The 11,100-nt window shown below is 63.4% G+C and overlaps 1 protein-coding gene across 2 annotated transcripts; it reads left to right on the top strand.

The window, feature by feature from the left end:
• Positions 1–503: 503 nt before the first annotated feature.
• Positions 504–10,651, top strand: CLCF1 (cardiotrophin like cytokine factor 1). Of its 2 annotated transcripts, none has more exons than XM_016132441.2 (3): positions 504–1,314; positions 7,212–7,378; positions 9,187–10,651. In XM_016132441.2, the coding sequence occupies exons 1-3, from the start codon at positions 1,134–1,136 to the stop codon at positions 9,679–9,681; spliced, it is 843 nt and encodes a 280-aa protein (XP_015987927.2). In that variant the 5' UTR covers positions 504–1,133; the 3' UTR covers positions 9,682–10,651. The 2 variants fall into 2 exon arrangements, with proteins under 2 accessions (XP_015987927.2, XP_015987937.1); XM_016132451.2 differs by lacking the exon at positions 504–1,314 and adding an exon at positions 2,351–6,860.
• The last annotated feature ends 449 nt before the right edge of the window (positions 10,652–11,100 follow it).

The following is an 11,100-nucleotide window of genomic DNA, read 5'->3' as shown; positions in this document are numbered from 1 at the left end:
TTTAGAGCACTCAGGTGAGCGAATGACTATCCTCCCAAGAAAAGTTTCCAAGTGGTCTGGGGCTTTCTGCATGACCCCAGATGAGAGCCGTTTCCTCTGCACTCTCCCTGGCGACCCTCTGTGGAGGAAGGGGGACCCTCGAAGGTGTAGACTTATGGGTCCCCTGGGTATCCCCCTGCCCCCAGCAAGTCCCAACCCAGGCCTGAGGGAAGGGAGCAGGGGGAGCACTCGGCAGCCAAACCACCCCTACCTACCCCACCACTGGAAAACCCAACGGCCCAAACCCCAGAGGCAGGTGAAGCCGAATGTCCTAGTGGGGAAGCATTTCACCAACGGGGTCTGTCCATTGAGTCGGAGCCTTCCCGCTGAGTCACGGGTGAAGCCCTGGAGTTGAAACTGGCCCGGGTGCCTCTGCTGATTAATGAATTACCAGTCCCCAGCCCGGCGCACACTCCGAGCCCCTGGGAAGAATGAAGAACCTTGTGAACTTGAGGGAAAAGCCCTCGGCCAAGCGCCCTCTTCTTTCTTCCCGGCCGGGCAGTGGGCCTGTGGTGGCCTCTTCCTCCCCCGCAGGGGGCATTGTGAGCCGGTTAGTCACCTGCCCCGGCCTGGCGCCTCGCTCAGCCCCAGCTTTTGGAAATGGGACAGGCGGCGGGACAATAGGCAAGGGGGGCGGTCAACCCAGACAAAGGACAGCAGGAAAAACACCATCACTCGCTTGGAGGCCAGCTCGCTGGCATTTGGGAGAATGTGTCATTGCGTTTGCTGGGTGTGTGGGGGGGAGAAGGTTAGCGACGAGGAGGCAGAGGTACGGCGAGAGCGGCACCCGCGCCGGGCAGCGGGCAGCGCGCCAGGCCGACACCGAGGGCGAGGAGAAGGGACGGGCGGCTCCCTCGCGCGTCCCGGGTGTTTGCAGACGGACTGATGCCCTCCCCGCCCCCTCCCCCAGGAGGCCCAGGGTGGTACCGCCGCAGCCTCGCCTCACCTCACCCCTCCTCGGTGCTGTGGGAGGGAGAGGAGCCCCAGACGCCCTTCCTTCCCTCCTCCCCCCGCCTCCCCCCACCCCGGGGAGGGCCGCTACAATTTGTGGTTACAGCTTTACACGTCAGAAAAAAAAAAAAAAAGTTTGCAGAATGTCCCACACCGAAAAAAAAAAAAATCCGAAACCGAGCGAAAAAAACCTGCGAGTGGGCCTGGCGGATGGGATTATTAAAGCTTCGCCGGAGCCGTGGCTCGCCCTCCCACTCCGCCAGCCTCCGGGAGAGGAGCCGCGCCCGGCCGGCCCGGCCCCCAGCCCCATGGACCTCCGAGCAGGTAGGCGCGGGGCGCCCGAGGCCCCGGCCCCCGCCCCCGCCCGGGAGCCGCGAGATCCGGTTGCGTCCTCCCCGCGGGGGCCGCGAGCCGCGGCCGGGCCGGGGAGCGGGGAGCGGGGAGCGGCCCCCAGCAGCGGGGCTCGGGCCGGGGGAGGCGCGGCCGGGCGCCCTCGAGCGCGGCCCGGCGCGGGCGCGGCGCCGCCGAAGTCCGCTCGGCCCGGCCGGGAGGTGGCGGGGAGCGCGGCGGGGACCCCGGCGACCCGCAGACCTGGGGAGGCGGCCACCTGGAGCCCCGGCGAGGCGGGGTCCCGCCGATCCCGACGGACAGAGCCCCGCGCAGGAGTCGGGAGGGCGAGTCCGAGGCGGGAGCGGGGCTGCGGGCGGCCGGCGCGGCGCGCGGGGCGCTGGGGGCCGGAGAGGAAGGAGGCGGGGGGAGGGGGAGCGAGAGGGGCGCCCGGGGCCGGGCCGGCGGGAGGCGAGGGGAGGCCGACACCTCGGGCCGCGCCGCTCTTCCTCCGCGGCCCGGCGGGAGGGGAGGGCGGGGAGGAGGGCGGGCGAGAGGGGAGAGGCGGCGGCGGGCCGAGCGCAGCCTGGCTGGGCCGGGCCGCGGGAGGGACTCGCAGTGTCCTCGCTGCGCGCCGCGCGGCCGGAGCCCACCATGCTGCCCGCGGCCGCGGAGCCGGCGGCAGGTAGGAGCCGGGCGGCGGGGCCCCGCGCGGCCCGCCGTGGCCTGGGAGTGATTAGTGCGCGGGGCAGGCGCAGCCCGGCCGGACCGGGCAGGAGAAAGTCCGTCAGCGGCCGGGGAGCGGCGGCCGCGGCCGCTCGGCGCCGGCGGCCCGCGGGAGGGCGGGCGGGCCGGGCCGGGGGTTGACGCGCGGGAAGGGGCAGCGGCCCGGCGGAGCCCGGAGCCCAGCGCCCGGACCCCGCCCCCGCCCCCGCCGACGGGAAGGGAGCGACCGGGCGGGAGCGGGCCGGGGGCGGGGCCGGGGGCGCCGGGGCCACACAGGGGGAAGGCGCCGCCGCCGCCGCCGCCGCGGGGAGGGGGCCGGGAGCGCGAGGTCGCCGCTGCGCGGGGAGGGGCGGCGAGCGGCCGCTGCGGCACGGCTGCCCCGCCGAGACCCGCGAGCGGAGCCCCACGTCCGCTGGGCGCCGCGGAGTCCCTCATCTCTGCTGTCCCCACCTTCCTTCCCGGCAACTCCACACTGCGCCCCAGGAGCCCCCCAGCCCCGGAGGAGCTCGTCCCGGTGGCCTCCTGCTCGCGGCCTGGCCCTGCCCCCTGGGGCAGGAGGGGGCTGCGGGCGCGGGCGCGAGGCCGGCGGTCCGGCGTGGCAGGGTCACGCGGAGCCCTGCAGAGAGGCTGTGTGCGCGTGACGGTGGACACACTCCTGTCCGGCGCTCTGTGACCCTGGCCCAGACGGCACCTCCTGCGTTCAGGGTCCCGACAAACCGCTCTCTCCGGCTCCCGAGCACACGCTCCCCCTCCGCGGGGCACGGGGGCACATTCCTGGACAGACCAGACCTGCTCCCACGTCTGGCTCAGACACACTGGCTGCCCTGGGGCCACACAGTCAACCGGGGTGGAAGTGGGCACCAGGTAGAGATGGCAGCGATTGTCACCCAGCAGCCCCTGAAGTCTCCCCTGCTGCTGACCAGTGTTAAGGCTCCCCCCCCCAGCCCGCACTCCTGCCCCATTCACACTTCTGCACACCAGCCTGCCACACCAGCCACTTTATTAGTGACACTTCACATTCCTCCCCACAATCCCACCTGCTCCTTCACTCCCGGCTCCTGCAGGCTCCCTCCGAGCCCCTCCCAGGCCCTCTGGATAACAACACCCATTGAGACTCACCCACACAGTCGCCCCAACTGTTTCCTTCCCTTCGCCCAGCTCTCCCGGCTTCACCCTGCTCTCCCAGCCCGCCCAGGCTCCTCCTGCAGCACCATCCCGAGCCCTCTCGCCAACAAAAGCCCAGCTCCTGTGTCCGCACTGGCTTCCCCCGCCTGGCTGCTGCTTGCCCGGGCCTCAGTTTCTTCTGTCATTTAGGGCAGGGTGGGGGCTGCTGAAGAGGACAGCAGAGACAGGACCATGTGATTCTGCAGGGCCACTTTACATGGCACATAGTGCAGCCCCTCCGCCTGATGGGCTGGTGGCATAGCGAGGTCTGACTTCTGGGCCCATGTGTCCCCACGCAGTAAGCCACTCTCAGTGGCCTGGGGGATAGGGGACTGAGTAGAGGATGGAAGGGAGAGGAGGGAGGGAGGGCAGGATAGCCAGCCCGGAGGACAGGAAAGTCCTGCTGTTTCTGCGGGCCCCTCCAGGGGGAGGCAGGTCGGGAGCTCCCCCAAGGGCCCTTCCCTACACTCTCTGTGCCTGGGTCTCAGACCACAGTGCACACAGCAGTCCCCAAACTGCTTCATTTCCCCAATTCCCCTCAACGGATCCCCTCCAAGGTCACCAGGATGCTGTCCTGCTCTGGTCTGAGGGGCGGGCTTTTCCTTCTGGCCCCCCCGCACTCAGCCCCACACTCCGGAGCTCTGCGATGCCTCCCTGGCTGATCGCTCTTAGCCACCAACCCCAGGTGCAGAGTCTCCTGGCTGACTTGTCCTACCCACTCTGAGCATCCTGGCACACTGTACCGCGAGTCCCCCACCCTCACTGAGTGAGGTCAGCCTGGGGGTTACAGGCCAGGGACTGAGGGGAAGCTGGCTGAAGACATGCGTACATGGGTGTGCCTGCCTGCGCAGCCAGTCAGGGTGGCTATGTGTGTCAGGGTGGCCGGGCACTTGCGTGGGCTGAGTGTGTGTGTGTGTGTGTGTGTGTGTGTGTGTGTGTGTGCGTGCGCGCGCATAAGGGGGGCCTCGGTTCCCAGGGCCCAGGGATCTGGATGAAATTAGGGGCTGGCCCAGGCCGGGGCCAGGATGGGGGGTGGGGGGGCTGCAGCAGGAAACGTGAGCTGCACTCATTAGCTCCTCACGTGCTCAGCCGGATTTATAAACACAGGGGAAGACGGGATGTAAACAATCAGTGGGCAGCAGCCAGAGGCAGAGCTGGGGGGGGGGCCCACGCTGGGCTGGGGGCCAGGACAGGGGGAGGGGGCCAGGACACAGCCCCCAGTGGCCAGGTCCACCTGCACACCTTGAGCCTGGACCAATGGGAGGCTGGCTGAGGGCTCCAGGGTGCCCGGTGCTCTCCCCCTCCCAGGGATGCAGGCGAGTGCAAGCCACCACAGCCACAACCGGACCGCAGGTGTGCGCTGCCCCAGATGCTTTTAGTTTTGCTGCCTGAGATGTGGGGACGGCTTGCCCAGCGTGAAAGCTGTCATAACAGAGGGCGGAGAGCCCTGTCTCCTCTCTCCTCTCCTAGTCTCTCCTCCGTCTGGATTTCTGAGACTCCTTCTCTTGTTCTGGTTCTCTCCATGGGTCGGTCAGTTGGATCCTTCTGCTCTCTCCCCTGCACCCCCCCCCCCGCCCCCAGCCTGCAGTGACAGTTACCTCAGAACTGAAATATTCCTGGAAACACCGGCCTCGTCTGGTTAATTTCATGAGCCGTTTTTCTGCCCAGATGACTTAGCTCTTGTTTATCCAAAGGCTTCTCCCCCTGCTGTCCCTGTGTAGGAAGGCAGTTCTCCCCAGGGATGTCCCACTGGGCCCAGAAGGGGAGGGGGGAAAACAAGACCTAGAGCTGGGTTCCTGACTGCCCCCTCCGCACACACACGGGGTAGGCAGACCCCTTGCCCAAAGCTCTGGCCAGCAGGGCTGCCCAAAGCAGAGTAGCTCCCAATTCCTGCTTTGTCCAGGACACTCGGCATTGCCACTAACTGCAAGTAAGGCCAGACTCGATCCTGAAAGCTACCTCGAGGCTAGAAGGGCCACTGCCCACCTCAGCAGGTCTCCATCCTCCAAACCTAACTGCTCCTTGCACCTGTAGGATCTTAGGGGTGACTCAGCCAGGTAGCCAAGCTAAGGATAGCCCAGAGCTTCATGCAGAGGAGAAGGGCCTTCAGTTGTCTCGGGATGTGAAGACTGGGGAATAGCAAGGCCCTCAGAGTCAGCAGGAGCTTGGTTGGAAAGAAAGCACGAGGAAAGGCACACTGAGAAGGGGAGACACAGGCCGCAGGTTGGGGAGAGGAAAAGGCGAGGAGCAGTAACGTGCCTGACGCTGCTCTGTCCTAAAACACGTGCGCGCGGGTGCGTGCACTCGCACACGCGCACACACGCACCCTACACCCGAGAGGGCAGGGTCCCTGAGACTAGTGGCAGCCCTCCTTCCAGATGCCAGTCAAGCCTCTGAAAGAGTCAAGACTGACGAGTCGGGACTGTGGAAGTTCCCACCTGAGCCCTACGCTCTGTGAGACACATTCTATACGATTTGAATCCTAGACCCTTCCGAGCTGGTCCCCTCTCTAAACCCTGACCCAGCGTTATGAGTAACTGTAAACTTAACCTGGTCTTAATTCTTAACTCCAAACCTATCCTAACTCTAAGTACAGCCAAATTGTTAAACCCATATCCAACTTATTTCTAACAATCAGAACAACATATGTCGTCGCAGAAACTTTGAAAGTATAAAATATAAACTAGAAGGAAGAAACCACTCGTGATCTCACATCTACCCAAGCTCAAAATCCAGACTAGCCCCACTCTAAGCGACATGCCATGCATCACCCCGTCTGACATCTGAATCAACACATTCAACAAACCTTAGTCCCAGCCAACCCTCTGCCTGCCCAAACCTAACCACATCCCCCAGCTGGACGCAAACCTCAACCACACTCACTCAGCCAAATCCCAATAAGCTAACCTGAAACTTTAAAAGTAACCCAGTCCTTAATGCTAACCTAGCCCAATGCTAATTACAGACTTACCCTATCCTAACCCTAATCCTTTTGACTCAGTCTCAACGCCCGCTGAATCCTGACCCAGTGCTCCTGATCTTGGAGCTCACCTAAAAGCTAGGGAAATCGTGTTTCCCAGCTGTCTGTGTTTGTTCTCATAGCATTGACCTCTGACCCCTGGCATCCAGGGATGCCCAAACTCTCCAGCACCATCAGCTGATAAGCCCGATTTATGAAAAGAAATGCATCCTCTCTCTCTCTCTCTCTCTCTCTCTCTTTCTCTCTCCTTTTCCCTCCAGTCCTTCCTTCCTTCCCCACACCCTTCCATTGCAGGCTGATTAAAAGGCCTCATTCAGGTCAAAGTTTCCCCATCCAAAACCTGGATAAGAATGGGGCAAGCCACAGGGCAGCCGGTCCCTGAGTGGACGCCAGCTCTCCTTCAGTGTAACCCCATCCTACGCTCGCACACCAGGGGTATCCTAGAATGTTCCCACCGCTGACCACAGGAGCCGGCCCCGTGCCCTTCAGCCTGACCCCGTGGTCTCACCCCACACCTTGCCTCCTGTAGCTTGACCGGGACGTCGTCCCCCTGTCCTCCTCGGGGGGCCTGTCTCTCGCATCCCTCCCAGGGAGACCGTTCTCAGCTGGCAGCTTCCTACCCCTTGACTCCCCGCGAGCTGCAGTGGGACTAGGAGCCTGAGAGGAGGCCGAGGTACACCCGGAACCTGGGAATACTGACTCGTGTCCCTGAGCCTAGCTCTGTCCCTCCTTATACGCACACTTACATGTTGGCACGCATACAGTGACTCTTAGTTGACACACAACCGTGCTCTCCAGCATCTACTGGCAGACACACACCCGCAGCACATACGTGCCCACGCACACGCGCGCACGCGCTCCTGGCCAGGAATGCTCCCCTCCTCCACCCCCACTGCCTCCCATCTGGCGTCCCACCCTCACCCCCCCTCCCAGCCCAAGGTGGGGACAGACACCTGAGGGGCTGCCAGCCGCTTCCTCCACCAGGCCAGGCGCACCTCATGCTTCTTGCCCCTCCCGCCCGCAGGGGACTCGTGGGGGATGCTAGCTTGCCTGTGCACCGTGCTCTGGCACCTCCCTGCAGTGCCAGCCCTCAATCGCACAGGGGACCCGGGGCCCGGCCCCTCCATCCAGAAAACCTATGACCTCACCCGCTACCTGGAGCACCAACTCCGCAGCTTGGCTGGGACCTACGTGAGTATCCAGGGTGGTTTAGGGGGCTGGGGATTTGGCGAAGGACGAGAAGAGGTCTTGGGGGAAGAGAGACAGAATGGTGGAGGGGTCCTGATGGACGTGAGGTGATGAGGAGGGGCCCTTGGGCTCCAAGCAGTCTCTGCGTCTGGCCTATCTCCTGCCCTTCCCTCTAAGGTGCCCCCTCCTCCCCATCCCTGGCCTCAGGACTAGGCATGTGGGCAGGCCTCGCACCCGCCTTGGCCCATTGCCCCACTGGCTGACTGCCCAGCCGCCCGCCTCCCCCTGGGGGCCGGGGAAGTCTCCTCTGTTTACACCGTGTTGTGGTGTCTCTTGCACGGGTGGGGCTGGGTGGGGATGGAGGGCCCCACCTCCCCAGCCTGTGTTCCAGCTCGCCTCTGCCCCGAACCTGGGGCCCTGCTGCTCTGGACCCATGGGCCTCCCTTCTGTCTGCCTCTCCCATCCTAGCCGGGCCTCCTAGGGGGGCCTTGTGGGAAGGGGGCTGCAGGGGACCCAGGCCGGTAGTGGCAGGGGGCTCAGGGTGTGCATGGAAGTTCTGCCATCAGGATTTGGGGGCAGTCCAGAGGTGTTCTGAGAGCCCAGGAGAGGAGGAAGGAGGGTCGGAGTTAGCGAGGACCACGGGGAACCGGCCCCCTCTTCCCGTCTTCCTCTTCCACATCCCAGACCCTACTCTGGAGCCAGGGAGAGAAGGGGGAGGAGGGCGGCGGGGGAGCTGGCTCCAACCCCAGGATACACCGAGGAAATTAGTTTGTCTCTGTGCTTGTCAGCGTGTGAACCTCCCCCTGGGCCCTTGCCTATCCCAGGCCTCGCCTCTTGCTTCTCCCTTTCTCTCCCAGCTGAACTGTCTCCCTCAGTCCTTCCCTGGGCCCCAGGCCTCTCCCCCGGGGGCTGGCAAGGTTCTGTCCCCTGCCCTCCACTGTCTTGCGTACCCTGCCTCTGTTTCCTCCTCCTGCATCCCCGCTCCTGCGGGCTGAGCCCTTCCTTGGGGGAATCGTGAGTACCTTCTGTCCCCAGCCCTTCGGCTGGTGGGACCAGGCATGTCAAGAGGCAAATGGAGCTCTGATGCCCACCGGCCCCTCTGCCTTGCCACCCGATTTCCCGTCTGGTTTCCCTGTGCAGAAAACCTCTGCCTGACTCTGTTACCCCCTCCAGTTCCCGACCCTTTTTCTCTCCTGGCTTTCGCTGCCAAATTTCTCGAAGGAGTGGTCTACACCCGCTGCCTCCACTTCCTCTCCACCCACTCACTCCTTAACCCCCTGCAATCTGGCTCCCAGGCCACGTGAAACTGTTCTCTCCCAGGTCGCCAGGCACCTCCTTCTTGCCAAACCCGACAGCGTTTCCTAAGGCCCCTTCTCCTTGCTCTCTGTTTTACAGCCACTGCTGAGCGCTGCTGCCTTCTTGAACTCCTCTTGGCTCTGCACTCTCCTGGTCCACCTTCTGCCTCCGCGGCCTGGCCCGCCGGGTCCTCGGTCGGGCTGCTCTTCCTCTCTGCCCTGCCCCCGCGGCGGGTGCCCTCAGAGGCTTGCACACACAGCCAGCCAGCGGGCCCTCCCTGAGCATCTGCTGCTCACTTTTTCTCTTTCTACACCTCTGCCTGGACAGCTCAGCACCCCCACTGCTTCAGCTGTCACCTCCTTACAAATGACATCTCTGGAGAAACTTATCTCGCATGGAGATAGGGCCCGTGTCAGGGGACACGGGAAACAGGAGCTTTGGGGACAGGTCTCTCCTGGCGGCAGTGAGTGGGCTGTTCCCCCCTCCTCCTTCCCATCACCCTCTCCTTTCTACAGCTGAACTACCTGGGCCCCCCTTTCAATGAGCCTGACTTCAACCCACCTCGGCTGGGGGCAGAGACTCTGCCCAGGGCCACCGTCAACTTGGAAGTGTGGCGAAGCCTCAACGACAAACTGCGGCTGACCCAGAACTACGAGGCCTACAGCCACCTTCTGTGCCACCTGCGCGGCCTCAACCGGCAGGCCGCCGCAGCTGAGCTGCGCCGCAGCCTGGCCCACTTCTGCACCAGCCTCCAGGGCCTGCTGGGCAGCATTGCGGGTGTCATGGCGGCACTGGGCTACCCGCTGCCGCAGCCTCTGCCCGGGACTGAGCCCACCTGGGCCCCTGGCCCGGCCCACAGCGACTTCCTCCAGAAGATGGACGACTTCTGGCTGCTGAAGGAGCTGCAGACCTGGCTGTGGCGCTCAGCCAAGGACTTCAACCGGCTCAAGAAGAAGATGCAGCCTCCGGCAGCGGCGGTCACCCTGCACCTGGAGGCCCGTGGCTTCTGAGCTCTGGCCTGTGCCACCTCCTGTCTCCCCTCCCCGCCCACCCCGCTCCCGCTCCGGGAGGGAGAAACCTGTGCGCCCACACTTGTCGAGCCAGGAGACAGAAGCCATACGCTTCTGGCCCTTCCCGGACTTGGAGGAGCGTGTGATGCAATAAGGCCCCCCCCCACACTCCCCAAAGTTCTGCAGGTCTGGGGAAGAGGTGCAATAGGCCCTGTCCCGATTCCACAGGAAGTGATGCTCAAGGGACCCCTGCGTGATTCGAGTCGGTGCGAGGCTCTCGCGGCCTCCTGCTTCCTGCCCGCCACTTGCCAGTGCCCCGCCAGCCCCTCAAGTGGCACTTCCAGGAAGCATGCCTGTAGGGCAGGGAGGGGCCCACCGCAGTACGTGCCTTTCTGGGGTCAAGCCCTTTGGCTGCCCCACTCTCCTTAGGTGGGTGTTGCTCCCCTGCCTCCAATTAACTCCATGCATCTAATTCAGGAAACAGACACAGCGGCAAGTCTAAACAGGAAGAGATGGGGTTAAAAATGGAAGAGGTGGGGTCTGCATCGGAGGTAATACCCAAAGCTTAGGGGCAGATATGGAGCAGACCCAGGGGTTGGGGGTCGTCGCTAAGGCAATCGCGGCCCAGGGTGGCAACCACAGGACCCTGCTTCGAGTTTTCCTGCCCTTGCCGGCATCACGGTGCCTCCTCTCCGCCCCCTTTCCAGGGTGTCTGTGGGTTGCCCAGCCTGGGGAGGGCAGCCATAGCCACAGCCACAAGGATTTCCTGAAAGTTTACATTGCAGTAGCATTTCGGGGTGCGGGGGCAGCTCCCCCAGGCCCTGCTCCCCAGCCCCAACCACTCATGACTGTTTGTTGTATTAATATTTATTTATTTGGAGATGTTATTTATTAGATTATATTTATTGCAGAATTTCTATTCTTGTATTAACAAATAAAATGCTTGCCCCAGAAGCATCTCTTCACTCGGCCTTGCCCCTCCTCCTGGCTCTCCTTACTTGTTCTCCGGGCCCTTCCTCTCCCCTGGCTCCCACGCCTGCTGGGAGAGCCTGGAAGCCCAAGGGAGAGGCAAAGAGCTTGGGGGAAGAGGCTCTCCCCATCCTGTTTACTGGGAAGATGCATGCACAGCAGACCACTCAGCTCCCTCCATCAATGCCATGTTCTCATAGTGCGCCCAAACGCATTCTTGTCTGTAACTGATCTTCGCTCTCCCAGCCTTTGCTTGGTCCGCCTCACTTCTCTGGATTACTTTAATGGTCTCATAGGTCTGTCTCTCTGCAAAACAGGTCGTCTGCCCCTCTGGGGCTCTTTCTAAATGGTCAGCCCGTGCATTCGGTCCTCAGAACCCCCTCCTGTGGCTGCCTTTGGGCCCCTCTTCCCCCATAGTGACCTCCCTTCTCAATGCCCTTCATCTACGAA

The sequence above is a fragment of the Rousettus aegyptiacus genome, unplaced genomic scaffold, assembly GCF_014176215.1.
Source record: "Rousettus aegyptiacus isolate mRouAeg1 unplaced genomic scaffold, mRouAeg1.p scaffold_m13_p_5, whole genome shotgun sequence".
NCBI classification, from domain to species: domain Eukaryota; kingdom Metazoa; phylum Chordata; class Mammalia; order Chiroptera; family Pteropodidae; genus Rousettus; species Rousettus aegyptiacus.
The sequence above is the reverse complement of the archived record's forward strand: the minus strand, read 5'-3'. Positions and strand labels throughout refer to the sequence as shown.